The sequence below is a fragment of the Pseudorasbora parva genome, chromosome 2 (assembly GCF_024679245.1).
Source record: "Pseudorasbora parva isolate DD20220531a chromosome 2, ASM2467924v1, whole genome shotgun sequence".
Taxonomy (NCBI): Eukaryota; Metazoa; Chordata; class Actinopteri; order Cypriniformes; family Gobionidae; genus Pseudorasbora; species Pseudorasbora parva.
The window spans coordinates 45,260,598-45,282,950 of NC_090173.1; the positions used below are offsets into that span (position 1 = coordinate 45,260,598).

General features: G+C 37.9%; 2 protein-coding genes across 2 annotated transcripts in view; one reads left to right on the forward strand and one right to left on the reverse strand.

Moving 5' to 3' along the window:
• brd4 (bromodomain containing 4) overlaps nt 1–10,923 on the reverse strand; it is an 89,467-nt gene extending 78,544 nt beyond the window's left edge. The window contains exon 1 of the mRNA XM_067421654.1: nt 10,800–10,923. The gene's annotated coding sequence lies outside the window, so the exon portion shown is untranslated. The remainder of the gene's footprint in view (nt 1–10,799) is intronic.
• LOC137049017 (epoxide hydrolase 4) overlaps nt 1–17,709 on the forward strand; it is a 39,289-nt gene extending 21,580 nt beyond the window's left edge. The window contains 10 exon segments of the mRNA XM_067427416.1: nt 12,805–13,038; nt 15,265–15,287; nt 15,290–15,412; nt 15,497–15,593; nt 16,556–16,565; nt 16,686–16,743; nt 16,746–16,800; nt 17,257–17,306; nt 17,309–17,425; nt 17,492–17,709. Coding sequence (XP_067283517.1) covers nt 12,805–13,038; nt 15,265–15,287; nt 15,290–15,412; nt 15,497–15,593; nt 16,556–16,565; nt 16,686–16,743; nt 16,746–16,800; nt 17,257–17,306; nt 17,309–17,425; nt 17,492–17,709 — 985 coding nt within the window.
• Nucleotides 17,710–22,353: the final 4,644 nt, after the last annotated feature.

A 22,353-nucleotide genomic window follows, 5' to 3' on the forward strand; every position in this document is an offset into this window, starting at 1 on the left:
GATGCGCAGATGAACTTGACCGCGCTTTGCTTGGGGATTTCCTTTATTAACAGCACGCGCTGATCCACGGGGAACTAAAGCACGGAGAATACAACATTATATGACAAACGTGTTCTCATTATAATGCTGTGTATGTGACAGACTGGCGTCACACATATTGCCCTGTATTTCATGATCATTCACAGTGTGTCAGGCATCACTGCACGCTTTAGTTTCACTTTATTTCGCGGTCTGGAAGGCGTGCTGTCTAATGCTAACCAATCAGACCTCAGTTACCATCCAAAATGCCGCAATAACCAATCCGAGAAATATACAAATATATTTTTTTATATAAGTCAGGGCGATCATCGTTTTCATGATCGATCGTCGCTGTCACGTTCGAGTAATCGAATACTCGACCACTGTTGCCCATCCCTACTCTGTACACAACTGTGCGCGACAAACGCTGCCTGTGTGAAAGCAAAAAGTGCGCGTGCAGTGTGAAGTCGGCGTAACAGTTTCTCAGTGTTTATGGACTTTGGGAGTTGTAGTTTTTATTCTGATTGTATTACATATCCATTCATGAGAATCGATCGGGTCACTCGCACCGGTGCGCCTAAATATGTTTTCACAGTCGCACGCAGTAATTTTCAGACGCAAATGCGCCCAACATGGCCGCTACGTAGAGCCCTGCAGTAACCCTTTTACTGACAATTCTAAAATTCAAAAATGTTTACTTTTCTTTATTAATTTACTATTATGACTATATTATTATGTATTTGTCCCATTTTTATCATATGTCAAACTTTTTATGACAGGATTATTTATTATTAATATAGTCTGACTATAGCTAAATGATAAATTAATAACATTAAAGGGGGGGTGAAACATTCAGTTTCAGTCAATCTCATGTCAATCTTGAGTAACTATAGAGAAGTATTGCATCCTTCATATCTCCGAAAAGTCTTTAGTTTTATTATATTTATAAAAGAAATATAGGCTGTATCGAGTCTTTTTTGGGAAAAAAACGAGTGCCTGGAGGCGTATCGTGTGGGCGGAGCTAAAGAATGACGAGCGCACACAAAGTGGTGACGTCCTCAAGCGTGGAGAAACCCTTGGCTATCAATCAGATTCAGCTAATATAGATAATGATCCAGAATCAGATCTGGAGGCTGAAATAAATTGAACAGGAGAAACAGCAACAGCAGGACGTCCGTCTCTGTGGTATGTACTGTATTTAGTGTCCTGTCAACATTTGTGTGTCTTTACTCGCAGTTTATGAGGACACGATTCTGTTTATGGACTATTGTATGCGACTAAACCTTAGCAGTAGCAAGCAAAACGGTTTTGCACATCAGACTAGTGTAACGTTATACATAGAACAACAATGGAGTAACCGTTAGCGCATTTGAATGACAAAGCACGCTTTGTGAGAACGCTAGGTTTATGTTTGGGGGATTTTACAATAATCAAACTGATACCTATATTGGTCAGCTAAACAAATGTATTTAAACACACACCATAGATCGCATGCTCCATTGATAAATGAACTAACGTTATACACGATTGTGTTGTTTACTGATGTTTACTTACACGATGATAGCCAACAACAGACATTTGAAGCAGGTTTACTCACTGCCTGCTCCCAAAGCAGGACCGAACCTTTATCGCTGGGACCGCTCCGTCAAAAACAGTTCTTGGGTAACTGAAGAGCCCGTACAAGGACCTTCCGCTCTGTCGACGTCAAGCCGACCCAAACTCGAAAAAAACTCTCCGAAACTTGTGAGAATCCGGAAGGAGTTTTTTTGACCCAGAAATACTCCATCAAACATCCAACATTAGATTTTTAAACTTTGTCTATGTTTAGGATGGGAATCCAAGTCTTTAACAGTGTAAAAAGCTCAGGATGCATGAAACAGCATTCCCCCCCCCCCCTTTAATTAGGCTATAATCTATTATTTAACCAGTCTAATGTCTAAAAAAATACGTCTGCAAGCTTTGATAATGTTTTACATAAATATATTATTATTTTGAAAAAACAATAAAATGCTTTTTTTCCCAGCGTTTTATTGATTAAATACACAAAAAAAAGATCAGTGCACATCTGGAAGAGTATTAATGTAAACACAGTTATAAACAGTTCATTAGGAATGAGTAACAGGGACATTGTTTAGGATCCATACAGGCGTCAGGTCTTGAAGGGACAGCAGTTATTTATTATTCAAACTACAAAATGACAAACAATCACTCTGCTCTTGACTGATCAACTTGTGTAACTTTAAATGGTTTTATCTGTAGGTTATTTAATTTTTTACAAAGAACATTTTAAATGTAATTACTTTGCATTTTTTTAAATTCAGTTTCTTATTTGAATGTATGTAATGACATACATGAAAAAATAAAGCAGTCTATTTCATTTGTATCTTTTATTCTATTGTATTTATTTGTGATGTTGTTTGTAATCTGTTTGTTTCTTCTTGTTTTAATACTGTTTACTCGTCTTTTTAAATTTAATTTACCATTCGACATTAAAGGGTCATGAAACCCCAAAACACTTTTTTTGAGATGTAAACAGATATGTATAGGCTGCACATCATTGAAAACACTAAGGGTACTCATTAATGGTATTCATATGTGAAAATAGTTATTTTTGCATTTTTCAGAGCGATTTCTGTCTTCCGGTTTGAAAAGCTTAGTCGGAGCAACGTCACAAATGCTGACGTCGGCGCGGCCTTTTCGGTCCATGTATGGGCTGCTGGGCACATGCTGACGTCGACCGCTCCGAGCGATTCTCGATATATATTCATGACATAAAGCTCATTCAGTCCAATCCCTGCGCTGTAGTATGCATACAAGATAATTTAGTTAATATGCATGAGACAGTCACTTCTGTCAGGCTCGTCTTCCATCATTATTGTAGAGATATGGTGGGGAAGTTTTGGAACAGGGTATATACAGCAATCCTTAAGTTAAATTTACTACTTTTTAATACCTTTTTTACTACCTTCAGAATATTTTTTAAAACCATCACGACACTGAATTGCAAGTGTTAATCAGCGACCTTTCTATTATTTACACAGATTTTGACATATATAACATACAAAAAAGAATAGATTTAGAATCGACAGCAGGAGGAAATCTGTTATAAGTTATCATTCAGACACAGTAAAATACATCTCAACATTCACAAAGGTTGGTTCAGGAGAAGCATTACTGCATACACATTTGATTTACATTAATAATTGGTAATTCAGCAATTAAATGATTTAGTGTTTTTTTCCAGCAACAAAACCTGAGCCAAATATTACATTTCTATAACTGTGATAAGTTGTTGAATTAAACAAAATACTAAAAACTAGTGCTGTCAATCGATTAAAAACTTTAACTAGATTAATCACACATTTTTTCTGTGATTAATCGCAATTAAAAAAAAGTTTTTGTACGTTTTTAATACATTTTTTAATATAATAATTTCACAGTTAATCAAATTAATGTAGAAACAACATAAAGACAGTATATTTTAAATACTTGTTTAAATGGCATCTTTTTCTGAATGAAGGCCAGTATTACTGATATTAATACAGCTACTGATTTTTTTTTTTTTTTACATTCATTATTAGGCTTCAAAAATATAACAGTTTTTAATTTAAGTAAACTTAAAACAATGCTAACATAAACCCATAATAAATGTCATGTTTATTCCTGCCCTTCCTGTCTTAACAGTTAGGAAATATACAGAAATTTAATACAGTTATCAAAGTTATATGCAGTCTGCACTGCATAAACTATAAATTAAATAGTTAATCCTTATTAAAGCTACAAAAGTTATTTAGTCAAGAGCAGCGAGTCATTTTCTCTGTTCCCTGACAGGAAGCTTTATTGGCTGCTGCCCCTTTAAGAGCAGACAGACACGCGGATCTCACTGTCTATGGATCGCGCCTCATTCTCTCACAACTCTTTTTGTTCATTTTAGACTTTATATAAATCGTTTAAGATTGCTCTTATGGGGACAGTCGTTGAAGATATGCCTTGAAGCAAGTTTAAAATAAAACGTAAGCCATGCAGCCCCTTCTGTTGAGCGCGCAGTGTTCTGAGATGATGCCGAACGACCACTGAATATGACGTCAGCATCAAACATACGTCGAGACGGAGACGAAAGATCTTTGATTATGTGCCCAGATATGCTGAAGCCCATATCTAAACGAACTAACGCGAACGGAGATAGAATTTCAATCAGAATAGGACACCTGATAGTCTGAAAAAATAATACCTAATTTGGAAAAAAAATAATACCTATGAGACCACATTTAACACTTTTAATGGCCTTAAATTTGACAATTTTGATTTATCACTTTTTAATACTTTTTAAAACCCCGCGGACACCCTGTGGAAGCAGCGTGCGGAAAAGTCACGGAGGAAAGCTAGGCGTTGTGCTGATACGAAATAACGTAAAGGGCGCCGAGCGAGCTGTAACCGGCGCCGTCTGTGGAAGCCTTTGCTACAAAGGCTCGGTAAAGTAAAATTCACCTGAGGAATCGCACGCCGAACCTGCAAGCGTTGACTATCTATGTCAGGAGTGCAAAATAACCAATCTGTAATCTGTAGGCTAATGAACAAAAGCCACGTCCTCTCCGTTTTATTTGTCGTCACAGCCATGCACTAAACCGCATGTGTTCGGGCTCTTAGTGAAACAGCGTGCTGCATATTTGGACAAATATAGATTTAGCTGCCGAGTTAGACAGCGCGGATCGTCACGTTAACCCAGCGCGCGTCGCTCTGCTTCAGATGCGCGGTCGAGACTAGCCTCAAACCCCTTCGCTTTTACCCCGATCTAGAATTACACATCTCTGTCACATCGCATGTTGGGTGGTTCACGTTCTCTTATCACGTCGGCGCGTTGTTCATCTTGCCAAACAGCGTGCATATTTGGACAAATATAGTTTTATCACGTTTGCAAAATATTTCATCATGCAGAATAACATTTATTTTCATTTCTCACTGAATTATGCTGGTTTGAATATGAAGAGCTGAATGATTTGCGATCTCTGCTGCACGCCACTCATAGCTCTCTCATTCGCTGTACTCATCCCTCATTTAATCTCACTGTGGTAAACAATGCCAACGTGAACCAAGAACATGTCTCAGAACCGCTGTAACTGCTGCTGTTGGTATCGCTAATCTTAATGCACCTACTGACACTCCCCTATTTCTGCAAACATTGCCTCTTTCCACACAATACCATCCCACCTTTTCACAGTCGACCACTCCCCTTTTAACAAGCTTTTTCAAATCGAAGGTGTGAAAAAACACCGCTGCAGCAGGGGGGTTTCATGACCCTTTAAGATTCCTTGTGCTGTGTGTAAGCTATTGCAACACAATTACCCCGTTGTAAAAAATACATTGTGTTAGCAAATATTTGTGTGAGATTATTTTAATAGTAATTGATCAATAATTGTTCAAATCAAAACGATGCCCAACCCTAAGGAACATGCTGTCCACGTGAATTTTTAGTAAAAAAAAATAAAACAATGAATAATAACAAGTTCTGTTGTCATATTATATTATCTTTTTTTTTTTTTACTGTGGTATCGATTTAGTATCATTATCGAGGTATTTTAGTCTGGCATCGTATTGAAGTCATAATTTTGGTATCATGACAACACTAAGCAGCACGCTAAAATGTGGGGACAATTTTGCCATCTTAAAATATTGACTGGGACTAGTACCTAGCTTCCCCCCCCCTAAACCTACGCCCATGGTATATCATTCTGGCGAGTAAAATAAAAAATAAAAACTGACTAGCAAATGGCGATTGTATTGCGAAGGTGGCATAGTGGGTTGCTTTTAAAAATGATGATTGAAATAAAATGTGTGGAAAATTTGTGGAGTCAACCAATCAAAATTGTGCATGAATTTAACCAATCAGCATGCTAAGCACCTCAAGTTCCACCCCCAAAAGTTCTTGAACTTTGAAAACTTCCTGAGGGAGACTTCATTTAGACCCTGATTCCTGCTGAGTACCACCCAAAGTCTATGCAGGGCTCAACAGTAATGCTGCGTTCACACCGCACGCGAATGACGCGAATAAATCGCGCTATTCGCGCGAAGTTGGACGCGTGAACATTTTGAATCCATTCGCTTCATTCGCGCGTCCAATTCGCTTCATTCGCGTGTGACATTCACTACACAACAGACGCGAATTCGCGTCATGGGAGGGGGTTCTGCTAGTCATTTTGACTGGGTCACTTGACTTCTTTTCTGTAAAAAATACTACTGTTAATGTGTGACAAAACGTAGTTTGAAGACTTTTTCAGGCGATAATATTGTTGTTTAATGCTCAAATCTGTGTTTTTTTTATACAAAAAGTGCTCATTCGCGTGTGACATTCACTACACAACAGACGCAAATTCGCGTCATGGGAGTGGGTTCTGCCAGGCAGCGGCAGTCGGCAGAAAGACTAGCCGAGTTAAGGCTGCTCTCACCGGGGTTGATGAGCGCTGAGCTCCGGTGTTCGCCTGGGTCTCACACCTCCGAAAACACCAGATCAAATTTTCAAATAGGAGCTCTCTTAATAAATAAATCACATTTTTGAGCTTTAAACAACTACATTCTCGCCTGAAAAACTATTAAAAGTACATTTTGTGACACAATAGAGTAGTATTTTTAAATTACTCTGGCCTCGGGGTTCCCCTATGGGTTTCCCATCCGTCACTTCACCACGTGACAGCAGTAAGCAGGCTCCTCATTGGTTAACGCGGCGCGAATATCCGCCAAAGTTCAGATTTTTCAACTTGAGCGATTCGCGTGTTTCGCGCGGTTCGCGCGAATCACGCGTTCAAAACGCTCAATTCGCGTGATCATTGCCGCTTCATTCGCGCGAATCGCGCCATTCGCGCCGCCTCATTCGCGCGAATCGCGCCGCAGAAAGCCTATTCGCGTCTCTGCATTGACTTAACATGTAAATCACTCGCGCGAATCGCGTCATTCGCGTGCGGTGTGAACGCAGCATAAGGACAGAGCTGTCGGAACTGTCACTTGCTTGATCGGGCCAGTGCTACAAAAATGTATCATTTGCACGCACTTTTACGACTAATACTTTCGACTGTTCCCTTCAGGGGTCGCCACAGCGAATCATCTGCCTCCATCTAGTCCTATCCTCTGTATCCTCCAAAAAACAAAGAACTTCATTCGCTATTCCCACGCTGTGTGAGAAGTCTTGTGTGTGCACATCCCTAGGGCCCTATAGAATCTGTTTTATTTTTCCCCAAATTCCGTTCTTTCCGTTTTAATTTTTGCAAATTCCGTTTTTTCTGTTTAAAATTGAGAATTCCTTTTTTTCCATTTAAATGTTTTTTTACCCTTTTTTGTCATTTTTGTCGTAGAAAAGAGTGTGCTTTTAATATTAATATAATAGAACAAAAAAACAAAGGAATGACCTTAAATTTATTGAGGTAACAAACATAACATTTACTTTTCAGGACAAATACTGCATGATGCCACATAACACTGCACTTCAAGTCACAAAATATTAATGGTTATGAACTTAAAACTTTCCAGTGAAAAACATTATATTAGTTGATATAAGTTAAAATGAAAGTACTCCATTAGTTTTTTCTTTCAAGTAAAACAAATAGGACTAAATATTATAGGAATCATCTTTTGAATAAGAATCTCTCAGATGAGTGTACAGAGATAGATCTTCTCAGCGCGCTTGAGTTCTCACGCAAGTCTTCTGGCGAATATACGCGGGTGATGATGATGACGGCAAAAATAACTGGTCATATGGCAGCACTCGCATGCACTGAACAGTTTACAAAGAGAGGCCGTTTTGCCCACGTTTTTCTTTTATTATGGCTGTAGTTTTAGTGTATCACTGAGGAGCCAGCACTTGTATCCATCGACAGAAACATACATAAAGCATTATTTTCAAGTTAACCCATTTTAAAGATGCCTCATCAGATGTGAGATGAACCGCCGCCCTTTATTTACAGATCAAGTAGCTATTATAGGCTAATGGGAATATGATCTTCGAGAGAGTTTTACCTGCTGACTGTTGTAACCGAATGTGACGCGCAGTTTAAATGCTGAACGGAGATGATGATTGACAGATGCAGCGGAGGGAAGACGGGTTTCCGTCAACTTTAATTTAACGATGGAAATAAAATTAATATAATATACTTGTCCTGCACATTCAGCTATGGGATGGCTTTAGATGACTTTGTACCAGCAAATCATAGTATAAGAGTGATTGCTTTGCTGAAGGATCATGTGATGATATATATTCTGATTATCACGACAGGCTGAATCTGAGCAATTGTCTGCCTGTCTGAGTTTTATCGACAGACAGAGGCGGCCGTCTCGTTATTCTCTATGCAGGAAAAACCCTGTATAACAGTATAAACCAACAATACCTAACCTTAAGGCATTTAAGAATGGCTTCCTACAGTTGCTTAATAAAAGCGGGCTTTACACACAAACAAACGTAGTTACATGTGTCATTAGTACATGAGAAAAAATAAAATGATTTTAACTGTCAGGCTCGGGTCAGAAAAATATCTTAATGACTGTCGGGCTCGTGTTGGGTTCGGTTACTGCTCTGTCGGATGCGGGCCGGGCTTGGACAGAAAAATGCGGCCCTATCCGCACTCTAGTATCTGCCGATACCGAGTCCTGATCCGATACTTCTATAATACATAAAAAAAAGAATAAAAAAAGAGCAAAAAAACAATCCAGGATGTTTCTTATTTTTATTTAATTCACATTCAACAACTATGTTAACAAACAGAGCACTTCTGTGAGGTAGCTTGAACAATCAAGTAATAAATAACAAATTCTTCACTTTTGGATTTTAGTGCAACAGTAAATATAAAAAAAGTTTGGGACCGGAGTTGCGCAGTAGAGAGTAGAAAGAACAACGGCGATATCAAAAGCCCGCCCATACTCTCACAGATGCAGAACAATTAATTATATTGGTGTGAAATAAACAGTTATGGAAATGTAGAAATTAAATTAAATTAAACAATCTGCTCCCAAAAAAGTCTGTTAGTGCCTCAGTGACAACTTCACTCAGAGTAGACGTCGATCTCTCTGTCAATCATGACGTCACCCCCCCCCTTATAGCATTCACTTAAAAATGAAATCATTGTGATGATAACTGCCTTCAATGACATGAACTAACTTTGTGAAAAAAAATATTTAAAGTGTAATTTTAATTGTTTAGATTCTTTTTTTTTTTTTTTTTTTTTTACTTAACAAGTTAGTGGTGTCTTCATTATTTAATGTATGTTAAAGTCATGGAAGCAAGTTGTTATAGTTTATTGTCAGTTCAAAGTTTATATTTCAACAACAAACTGGAGTATAAATTTGTTATTGAAACTATGATATAAAAACTGAAGATAAACCATATTTTATATACATACATACATACACACACACACACACAAAATATATATTAAATAAAAAATACAATTTCGATTTCATGGTGACTTAAATAGGCGAGTGAAACTGCTAAGTAAATAAAAATCACTCCTAGACATAAGTAAATCAGAAAAGGAAACCTGTCAGTCACCAATCAGCTGTCAATCACAGAGCTATGATGTCAGATAAACACATTGCTTTAAGACCTGCTCCTCGCACGAGTTTAGGTGTATAACAAAGATTTTACTTACTTTTTTAATATTCTAAATATCTAAACCACCCAATAATCATATAGCTGATATTTCTGCCACAAAATCTGAGGATTTACTCGAGGAAATCTGAGCGCAAACCGAAAGCGCTGCGAGGCTAATAACGAAACTGGCAAGAGCTCTAAACTGACAGATCTCAACAAAATACACTTTAATGTGAACAATAGTAATACTACTAACCACGGAAAAGGAGAATTAAAATATGCCAATTGACTCTCACATTTTTATGAAAACGTAAAGGTTGCGCGTATCACCGTTACACGGAGACAAAATGGCGACTGCGGGCAGCTCGGTTGAGTCCTTACACGAAAAGTCGCTGAACACCAAGGCCATGCTGTCACATTGACGTTAAACGAGTGCGTGTATGATCAAAACATTGACTAGGGGATTTTATGAGGTTGGGGCACTGTGATAGGCCCCAAGAGCGAGAAAATGAGCCACACATTTCCTCCGACCCGCTACCAATGCTAGCGGTGTGACACGGACTCGTCCGGCGTCGTGCACGTATCTCTATGTGTGTGTGCGCGCACACGATCAAAACACACACTCTCACCCAAGACCAAAAGCGTGAAACAACCACGGCCCACATTAATACACATCTGTCAATGTCAGACGCTTGAAACGAGCACAGATCAAATAAACTCGAGCTAATTAATCTGACCGTGCGTTAGTGTACGCACATTCTCGTACAAATCTACGTCAAATCCACAAGCATTCCCACACAGGGAAACGTGAGATTTTATGCGAAGCTGCGCAGAGCAGGGATGCGATGCTGTGCTAGCATTGAACAGCAAACGGCCTAATGCTAATAAACAACCCCAGGGTCCTACATTACTCGCTTTCTTTGACGCACACGCGATGAAGATGTCATAATTCAGCACTAAAACACAAATGCAACGAGCCCAAGATTAAAATAATATCCAGACTGACCCGTTATCATGAGTGAGTTTGTCTTTCCTAACAGCTAGCGTTAGCACTCGGCGACACACAGGCCGCTTTCACCGCGCGCACCAGACAATCATTTCAGCGCTAATTAGCGCTCTTGACCGTTACACAAAAAGACGCAGCACATGCCGGGACCGTTAACAAGAAATAATCGGTTTGCATAAGTGTAAAGCCTGCTTGTTTATTTACCTTCTTTATTTTGTTGTGAGGGCGCGCGGGCTCTTTCTCTCCCACAATCCAGAACAAACAGCTCGAGACGTCGATGACGTCATGCGCGCGGAGGACGCACAGGACGTGAGGACAGCGAGCGCTGCTGTCACACGTGTGAAAGATCACTTAAAACCGCTCAACTCTGAGCTCTTCCGTTTTTAATCGGTGTCATTTAAACAATATCGGAAAGTAACAGAACAATAAAACGTGGTGTGATTAAATATTGAAATTAAAAAACTCATCCACTCAAAATTACCTTTATTATGTGTGTGTAAGTATGAAATAAAGTCTCAAATTAATGTTCTATCTATCTATCTATCTATCTATCTATCTATCTATCTATCTATCTATCTATCTATCTATCTATCTATCTATCTATCTATCTATCTATCTGTCTGTCTGTCTGTCTGTCTGTCTGTCTGTCTGTCTGTTAAATCAAGGATGTGAAGGAGGTCTGACCTATTAAAATATACCTATAAGAAATATAAATATCTGTACAGCTTATTTCATTTAAAATCGTAATTTAAATAATAATTTTGGCAACCCCTGAAATGACTCATGACATTGACTTTACCTGAGCAGCTAGGCATACACTAGAAAACCCTGATTATTTAAAGGGATAGTTCACCCAAAAAATCAAATGTCATAATTTACTCACCCTCAAGTTGTTGCAAACCTGGATGAATGTCTTTCTTCTGCTGAACACAAAAGAAGAAATTTTGAAGAATGTCGCTATGCCCAAGCAGTTGATGGTCCCTATTGGCTTCCACTGTATTGTTTTCCCCTACTATGGTTATCATCAACTGGTTGGTTACCCACCTATTCTTAAATATATGATATTTATTTTTTTATTTTTTTTGGGGGGGGGGCTATCCCTTTAAGGACGTGAATTTATTGAATGTAAGGAACAAGAATATAGCATAAATGTCTAGAATTGATTAAGAAAAAAGCCACTGAGCCTTCAAACACAAGTGAACACATCATGAACCAAATAAGAATACTTTTTTAATACTTAGCGAAGAAAAGTTAGTTTAGGATTGTTTGCACTGTCAGTTTATTCGTTGTCCACTGAATCATGTTTGCCGTTTAGTTCAAAAGTAACAATATTAAGTATATTTATAAATGAACATGTAGGCTACAGAAAATAACACCCACGATTATTTTTATAAGGAGAAGTTGAGCTTATGTTAAAAAACAAAAAACAAAAAAAAAAGCCTACAGTTATTGGTACAAAGATGGGACTATAAGTGTTGTGTTCTATTGGTACATAATTATAATCCCTTGCCATTAAAGTTAGCACTTTAATCACAAGGAATTTACTTTTAAATATGCCACTTTTACTTTGTTGGTGCACATTAGGCCTACTTGTGGTGAAAAATGTATCCATACAAGTTGATTCACACACACACACACACACACACACACACACACACACACACACACACACACACACACACACACACACACACACGCACGCACACACGCACACACACACACACGCACACACAAAATAGTATTTTTAATCTTTGATCAAAATCAGAAAATGTCCTTTCACTGGATAATGGCATTTCTTCTCTGATGACGTCAGTGTGACGGCTTGTGTAGTAGAACATTCCCGACTGTCAGTCTGCGCCGAGCTTTGACAGAGTTTTATGGAACGGGATGGAACATTTGGAACATTTATAAGTCCATTCAATTCCCAGCAGGAGAAAAAAAACACGAAAACAGGCAGCGCTCTCTATTTTCTCATTATATTCCGTTTGACTCTGAAATATCATAGTAGCCTACTGAAGTCGGTCGCAACATCCGGTTCACGATGACTTTAAGCCAAGCTCCCAGACAATTTAATTGTGGTTCAAAAATAACTCAGCGGCTGTTGTTTCCACACAGTCACATGGGGTGTATTTTAAAAGGTGAACCAATGACGAGGGACAGTTGCCGAGTGTTTTGACACATCTCTCATTAACATTACAATAATCATCAGAAATTATTTGATGCACTTGCTTTTATCACCATCAAGTGTATGTATTCTCTCTTTGGTATACCTTCTTGTGTATGGCACAGCAGGAATCACTGCTGGTTTGGCTTTCATCCGAATTTCCTGAACTGTATTTAGGGATCCATATAGAACTTTTCAATGGACCATATCCGTAAGAAACCCCCAGACTGCCTCCAATGCCCGGCCTGCTCTTTGTCACCATGCATATCTAAGGGCATGGTGAGAGGATTCATAATGAAAAAAATACTAACAATGTCTTTAAAAACATTAAACAAAGTAATATGTACGAGGTCGTTAATGTTCTGTTTTTTGTAAAGAAGGTGAATGAACGGCCAAATAATGGTGTTCTTGCGCCACCTGTGTTTAAAAACAACACACGGCGTTCGCAATCTATTGTTTATAATGCCCCCGTGTCACATATAGCCCATATAGTATTGCTGAAAATGATGGCCTTTCTTTCTATCATTACTGTATCCAGTAGGCTAATGTGACTGTTTTGTGAACTGGTGACTTCCTCTCCGTCTTTTTATTTTTATTTAAAATGGTAAATTAGTATGTAGCAGTAAATGGAAAAATAGTTTTCTTATAGGTTAAAATATATAGTAATTTCAGATCATTTTACCAATTATTTTGTCATTATTACATCTTTCTTTCTTTCTTTCTTTCTTTCTTTCTTTCTTTCTTTCTTTCTTTCTTTCTTTCTTTCTTTCTATTTTTATTTCAAACAACTAATAAAAAATAAAGTACAAAATATGAACATACAATAACTATGTTACCACATAACAAACACAACAATATCTAAAAATTAAATTACATGTGTCCGAAAAGGAGCGGGATGAAGCAAAAAGCTTGTTATTTACCCATACCTTATATAACCATTCCAAATTCAAAAAGAACTGCCTTAATTCTACGAGGCATTGATTCAACAAGTTCCACCACATCCCAAAGATGCTCTATTGGGTTGAGATCTGGTGACTGTGGGGGCCATTTTAGTACAGTGAACTCATTGTCATGTTCAAGAAACCAATTTGAAATGATTCAAGCTTTGTGACATGGTGCATTATCCTGCTGGAAGTAGCCATCAGAGGATGGGTACATGGTGGTCATAAAGGGATGGACATGGTCAGAAACAATGCTCAGGTAGGCCAATTAGCACTTAGGGGCCTACCCGAAAATATATATTTACCAATATATTTCTTCAAAATATATCATAATATATTGTAAATATATGGAATAATATATTGATGGTATTATACAATATATTATATATTCCTGTAATATATTGCAAAATATACAAATGATTGCCGCTTTCATATATTGCAATATATTGGCGAATATAAATATTAAATCCCATATATGTGAATATATTGCCTAATTTATTACATGATATTTTCCAATATACTGCAATATATTTTTGTTTCGTTAGGGTAAGGTGTGCCAAGAAAACATCCCCCACACCATTACACCACCACCACCCCCACCAGCCTGCACAGTGGTAACAAGGCATGATGGGTCCATGTTCTCCTTCTGTTTACGCCAAATTCTGACTCTATCATCTGAATGTCTCAACAGAAATCGAGACTCATCTACAAGTCTCATAAATAGCTGACTTTATAAAAATGACTGCTTGTCAAAAGTTTAAGTATCCTTGATTCTTAATACTGTCATTCCCTGGATGATCCACAACTGTTTCTGTGTTTTCTGTGTTTTTATGGTTGTTCTTGAGCCCCTTGTTTGTCCTAAGCAGTTAAACTGCCCAATGTTCTTCAAAAAAATCCTTCAGGTCCCAAAAATGTTTCGGTTTTCCAGCTTCTTTTGCATATTTGAACCCTCTCCAGCAGTATGATTTTGAGATCCATCTTTACTGACATTGAGGGACTCAAACACAACTAAGGTTCAAACATTCACTGATCCTCATTAAGGAAACACATGAAGATTAAGTTAAACTGTGCTTAATTTATCTTCTGGGAAACATGTATGTGTCTTCTGTTGATTCTGAAAGGCAGTGCTAAATGGAAGAAAAAAAACCTGATATTTAAACAAAATAAGAAGAAACATTTGGACATTTTCATCATGCTCTAAAGTTTTAATATAATCATTATGATGGCAGTAAATGGCAGCCAAAAAAAGTGTATACATACATTATAAACGTAATCCACATGACTCTAGGTTTTTAATAAAGACCTTTTGAAAAAAAACAATGCGTTTGTGTAAGAAAATTATCCATATTTAACATGTTATAAAGTTAAATATATAGCTTCTAGCCATTCACTGCCATTATAAAGCTGGAAAGAGCCAGAATATTTTTTAATATAACTGATCGTATTCGTCTGAAAGAAGAAAGTCATATACATCTAGGATGACTTGAGGGTGAGTACATTATTACATTATGATATAACTTTCATTTTTGGTTGAACTATCCCTTTAATAAATTATGACCTGCAGGTACTCCTGGCGATACCATTAAATTAATTCAGTAGTCATTACCACACGGTGGCGCTAGATCTGCGTGGCTGTGGAGATTCTGATGCACCCGTCCAGCTGGAGGAATATTCACTGGAGACACTCTTATATGACACCATCGATGAATTGGGTAGACCTGCTTACTGAATATATCAGTGTGAGACATGACTGCCTTAGACACTAAAAGCACTGAATGACGTTTGTTTAATTACAGGTCACAAAAGTTGTATATTGGTGGGCCATGACTGGGATGTGTTGCTGGCATGGCATTTTGCACTGGGGCGACCGGGTACAGCTTCTCATTGGCCTTAGCCTGGCATGGTACAGCTTCTCATTGGCCTTAGCCTGGCATGGTACAGCTTCTCATTGGCCTTAGCCTGGCATGGTACAGCTTCTCATTGGCACCGTTTACACTGCAGGCAAAAGTGACCCAAGTCTGATTTTTTGGGGGTCAAGTGACCAGGTCAGACTTTTTCAGAGGTAGTGTGAACACTCAAATCTAGCCCAGATCTGATTTTTTAAAATCAGATTTAGACCACATACATATGTGGTCCTGAATCAGACCCAGATCTGATTTTTATCAATGCTGGTAAATTTGTGAACAACATTGGTGAACCAAGGCGGATTTGATGCGACTTTTACGTCAATCTATGTCGACATTTGTCACAATGCGCCAGCGAGTTAGCCCTAGACATAGCCTCAAAAGTGGGTCAATGGAGGGAAAGTGAGGTGTTAGACCTAATTAGTATATGGGGAGATACTTTAATTCAAGCTAAACTAGAAGGATCCTACCGTAACCGCTCCATTTTTGAAAAAATAGCACACAAAATGAAAGAACGGGAACACAGAAGAGCGTGGCTTCAGTGCCCAGACAAAAGGCCAAAATAATCAATTTTGCTCTCTTTATTTTCGTTCTTCTCCTCTTCAGCACCTGCTCAAATTCTTATGGCTTTTATTACACAAACGTTTTTAAATAAAAGCAAAAATACTTCCTCCATAACCTCCCGAGTTTTAGTGCAACATCGTGCTGCGTCTGATGTCATTGATATTGTTCTTTTGCACATGCGGTTTAGTTTGAAACCTCAAACAGTTCACACTGGAATCAGATATAGGCCACATTTTAAAAGGTAATGTGAACAGCCAAACAAAAAAAAAAATCGGATCTGAACAAAAAATCAGAATTGAGCATTAAGACTTGCAGTGTGAACGGGGTATGAGATCAGTAGCGATCTCACTAATTAGATATCACTACACCCCTCACCCCGCTTCATAGCTGGGTGAGAGTGAGAGTTTCTACTGCTTTCTGTCTGACAGGGCATTGTTTCACTACCGTTTCTAGACACTTCTCTTATTCTGAATTGGCAGACTGATCATGTTATAATTGGAACTCAATTCATGCTTAGCCTATTTCTGTAAAACCCAGATGCCGTTTGAGAAGACCCTATCAGCTGTTGCGCTCAGGACATGTTTCTTTCAGTTTTCGCTGCTGCCCTTGTCTCTTGAAGATTTTAAGGTATCGTTCCAACATTTTTAAACTTCAGATCTTTTAACAGCCCCCACTGTCCGACACTGTGGTTTACAGTTTCTGCTTACTGATATTTTATTTTCACTGTAACAGGAAACCCAGAATAGTTATGGTTAACTTACTGCCCTTAGTTACAGCTGGTTTCTGTCATGTGCAGTGCTGGGGGGAAAATAATGTGAGTTACATTATCATTAGATTACTTTTTTCAAATAGCTAAGTAACACATTGCTTTTGAACTTTACATTTAATTTAACTTTTGGTCTAATGCCTTGATATTAATAAAAACAAACAAGCAAACCTAGCAGGTAGGAAAATGTAATGCAAGAGTACTGTAACACATTGCTTTCCATAAAAAGTAACTAACACAAATAGTTACTTTTTAAGAGAGTGATGCAATATTAACGCATTACTTTTAAAAGTAACTTTCCCCAATACTGGTCATGTGCTAGCTGGTTTCGAAGTCTGTTTTGTGGCAACAATCTGGGCATCAAGAACAACTGGGCACCAAGTCCCAGCTGGAGGGTTACCTGTACTGGCTGTCCCAGCCCGGAGGTCTCACAGCCCCTCTGAACTACTTCTGCTCTCTCCTCGGGATAAAAACAGATCATTCTTCCATTTATCATGGCCTTAAACTGAAGTGAATTGCTTAAATTGGTTACTATGTACCTCTCTTTCTACAGTAACACAAGCATCAGGATATTGGTGTGCCCTGCATGTTAATTTGGGGTGAGGCAGACAATATAGAGGGCATGTCTGGCGGAACGGAGCCTTATGTAAGGGGTCCGGTCATCATTCACACTATTCCCAAATGCAGCCACTGGGTTCAGCAGGAACAAGAGATAGTCAACAAACTCATATGGAACTTTGTTCTAGATAAAGACATCATAAAACTCAATCATTGATTGCCTTTTGTTCATTTGGCACAATGTTTTCACTCAAAAACATCTACTTGCATTTTGTCTGATTTGTCTTATATTAATTAAAAACAAGCAAACGTAAAATCTGACTGGATTAAGATCTGTTCATTACACCATGTCTCACAAACGTGAGAGAGAAAATGTGTGCGTTGTACAATTTATGTCAGTAAATATTTGAAACTATGCAAAGTTTTTAAGTTTCAGATCAGCTTTTACATATATATTCCTTGTAAATAATAATGCCATTTAGGAGATCTTCAGTTCAAGACACTTTGCTAAATATCATAACTGTGCTATACGGTGTCCTTCCTGCGAGCTGTTTAACTGAAAATCCAACATAATTATCAAACATGTGCAGCCTGTTACTTCTTACAATCTGTTTAAAATTAGTGTGACTAAACTACATCAAAATGCTTGATATGCCTGTTCCTTTTTTTTTGGCTTAGTATTCCTGTAAGTATTGGATCGCATGTTAACTGCTCAGTGTGTTGAATTATTCCAGCATTAGTGACAGCAAAGCTTATTGAGGATGATGCATACTGAACATATGATAATGATAAGTCATAGTTAATAACAGAAACATTTGTCACACATTACAATTAGCATTCTTTCAAGGCCCTTTTAAGTCTGTCATTGCTAACATTTATTTATAAAAGTAGCTCAAACTTTAAGTCTTTATCACTCATAAAATGTTGTTGGGAAAACATTGAATATAGTGCATGAGTCATACAGACTACTTTTGTAATACTTTTATGGTACTTATATGATACTTTAATGATGTTTTTATGACTATTTTGGAGCCAGACAGTCTGAACAGGACATTCTGCTAAATGTATATTTTGTGTTATATCGTTTGTGTAAAAAAATAAAAAAATGTTTTAATGAAAATATATTTATACATTTTCTTGTGAACTCTTTAATAAGACCTGTACAGTCCCCTTTTTAAATAGTTTTGTTTTTTCACTTTCATTATGTGTTCACCTCATATGGCAAGCTACTTAACAAATGTTTCTTTACTGTCATCTATTTTAATGTTATTAGGACTAATTCCAATAGTTATGATATTCAAGAAATCCCTATCCAAATATTTATAGGTAATATATAGATTTTACTGGTAGCAATTAGTGCTAATTTTTTGCAATTGAATTGTGAAGGCCTGTGGTTCAGATATCACCTATTAACATTTGTCCACTTATTCCAAATGATGATCTGATTTATATTAACGTTTCATTAGGAGACATAATCTTTCCATGTTGTTGCTCATAATAATTTTGTTTACCTGTCTTGTGCCATTTTACTTGTCATTATGTCAGAATGTATACTTGTTATAATTTAATTTAAATATAACTAGTGACATTTTCATTTCAAATAAATTATACTGTCTAATAAATAGTTGATTAGTAGGGAATTGGGTGGAAATTTGGCCTTACGCTTGAAGCGCGTGATATGGGGCAGTGATTAAGTTAATTAAAGCAACAGTTTTTCAGTAATGGAAAAATAAGTAAAGGTATGGTATTTGAGGTAAAAGGTTCTAGAGCCTGGTTCTACCAGACTCGTATGTTTCATTTGTACAGAGTCTGGCCACTCTCCATTGACAAGTGTTAACTTCCTTGAAGGCAGGAACTCTGTTGAGGTTTAAAACTATTGGATCTGCCCAGAGCCACTCTGGATCTGCCATAACCAGTTGCTAATGTTTGGTCGTGATGTATATCATCTCAAACTATCTCAGGGAGTGGCCTCTGTTCGATGAGTTAAAATTTGACCGGGAAAACCAGAGAATATACTACAATCCCAGACGGAGTACTGAGGGAAAATAGCCTGGTTAAAACCAGACCATTCTCAGTAGTAACTGAGTTATGGTGTGGCAAAGCTTCAGAGTCAGAGACAAATCATTTCCAAAGGGGTGTCCCCAACGGACTATGCAGAGCGACGGAGAATCATCTGAGACATTCTCTGTTTGTGATTTTGAGAAAGATGTTGCAATGGCTTCTGACAACTTTTGCCGTTCTTATAAAATAAATATTATAATAGCTGGTAACCACCGCCACTCCATCAACATTTTTGCAAAATTAGGAAAACCTATCAGCATCTCAGATTTTACGGTCGATTGCATTCGCCCCCATTGTAAGGCATTTGAATTACGATTAGAATGCGTTTTGCAATATTTTGAAAATAAAATAATATTGAGGAGTCGTTGGAAAATTGTGTCTCACAAACTTTATTCAAAATCAGTAATTTCAGATGAGTTAGAACATAGATACTCTAGTTATTTATTTACAATTATTTACATTTTTTATATGATTACCAGACCTAGTCTGAGGAAATAAGCACAGAAAGGCCAGCTATATAGAGCTGCTGTGTGTGTTAGCACATGATCACACTCCCCATCCTCCTTATCAAAGTAGCTGGTGTAATCCACATCTGGTAGACGAGTGTTGTTCTTTGCTTGGGTTTTAACGAAAAGGAAATGTTTAAATCGCCTAAAACGGACGCACTGTCGTCATCGTGTAAAGCCTGTCCCAACGTTTCTAATTGGTGCCGTGATTTCGACGAATTAGAAATGGGTTTAAATGACTACTTGCAGTGCAAATCTAAATTAGCTGGAAGTTGTCTGGGTTTTCCCAGGCTAGAAAGAAAATGAAAATTGAGTGGAAGTAGGAGGCCGCAGCCAGGCTAAGTAAAAGGCGCCTCTGCGGTTGGGGCAAGAGTCACGTATAATTATATTAAGTTGGGTGTCCACCTCAGAGACCAAATTTATAATGAAACCATCATATACAAAATAAATTAAAAAAAATACATTAAACATATAAAATACCATTAATTTTACTACTGTAAATCTATTATCATCTATATACAGTGGGGATTGAAAGTTTGGGCACCCCAAGTAAAAAATTGTATTAATGTGCATAAGAAGCCAAGAAAAGATGGAAAAATCTCCAAAAGGCATCAAATGACAGATTAGACATTCTTATAATATATTTAAAAAAGTTAGATTTTATTTCCATCATTTACACTTTCAAAATAACAGAAAACAAAAAATGGTGTTTCAAAAGTTTGGGTACCCTGCAGAGTTAATACCGTGTACTGCCCCCTTTGGCAAGCTGTGACCTGACAGTGTCATGGATTGTTCTCAATCACCGTCTGGATAGACCAGGTGATGTCCATCTCAAAGGTTTTAAATGCCCAGACTCATCTGACCTTGCCCTAACAATCAGCACCATGGGTTCTTCTAAGCAGTTGTCTAGAAAACTGAAACTGAAAATAGTGGATGCTCACAAAGCAGGAGACGGCTATAAAAAGATAGTAAAGGGTTTCTGATGCCAATATCCTCTGTTCGGGATGTAATTAAGAAATGGCAGTCACCAGGAAGAGTGGAAGTTAAAGCAAGATGTGGAAGACCAAGAAAAATATCAGACAGAACGGCTCGCAGGATTGTTGAGAAAAGCAAGTCAAAACCCACGTTTGACTGCACGATCCCTCCAGAAAGATCTGGCAGACACTGGAGTTGTGGTACACTATTCCACCATAAAGAGATACTTGTACAAATATGCTCTTCATGGAAGAGTCATCAGAAGAAAACGTCCTTCTTCTACGTCCTCAACACAAAAATCAGTGTTTGAAGTTTGCAAATGTACATATAGACAAACATGATGCATTTTGGAAACAATTTCTGTGGACCGATGAGGTTAAAATAGAACTTTTTGGCCGGAATGAGCAAAGGTATGTTTGGAGAAGAAAGGGCACAGAATTTAATGAAAAGAACCTCTGTCCAACTGTTAGCTCTGTCACGCACAGCTCTTTTAAGGTCTATCCATAGATTTTCAATTATGTTGAGGTCAGGAGATTGTGAAGGCCATGGCAAAACCTTCAGTTTATGCCTCTTGATGTAATCCACCGTGGATTTTGAGGTGTGTTTAGGATCATTATCCATTTGTAGAATCCATCCTCTCTTTAACTTCAGCTTTTTCACAGATTGCATCAAGTTAACATCCAAAAACATGTGACAAAAAAAAAACATTTGCAGAAATTTTATTGAATCCATTTTTCCTTCTACTCGTGAAATGTTCCCTTTGCCACTGGCTGCAATACAACCCAAAACATGATTGATTCACCCCCATGTGTAACGCCGGCTTCACACTGCACGCGTAAGCAGGGCGTAAGCAGCGCGTGTTTTTTTCGGCGCTCATGTTAACAGATGAGTGCATTCACACCGGCAGCAGAGGCAGCGCAGCGGAGGGTAGCAGGAGTAGAGCAGAAGCGTCAGTGCCGCGATCGTTTCGGCGCCGGCTCTATTTTTGACGTGTGTTCCATGTGTTTCTCGGTCACCATATGACATCCGGCACTGTGGGGAAAAAAAAGTTCTACACAAAAACCGAAGTCACTGCCATAAGTTTTTGCCTGATACAAAACTAATTTTAAATAGTGTATGCCAGTTTAGCTTGAATTAAATATGAATTAAAATATGTAATTATTATAACTATATGCTGGCATAAAAACAGAAACGATAAACAAAAGCACGTGGTGTCACAGGCAGTGTTCTTCAGAGTGCTCCTGGAAAGACAGCAATGGACGACACTCGTCTCATCGTGGAGGTTGAGAAGCACACAGTTCTCTATGATCCACACAATT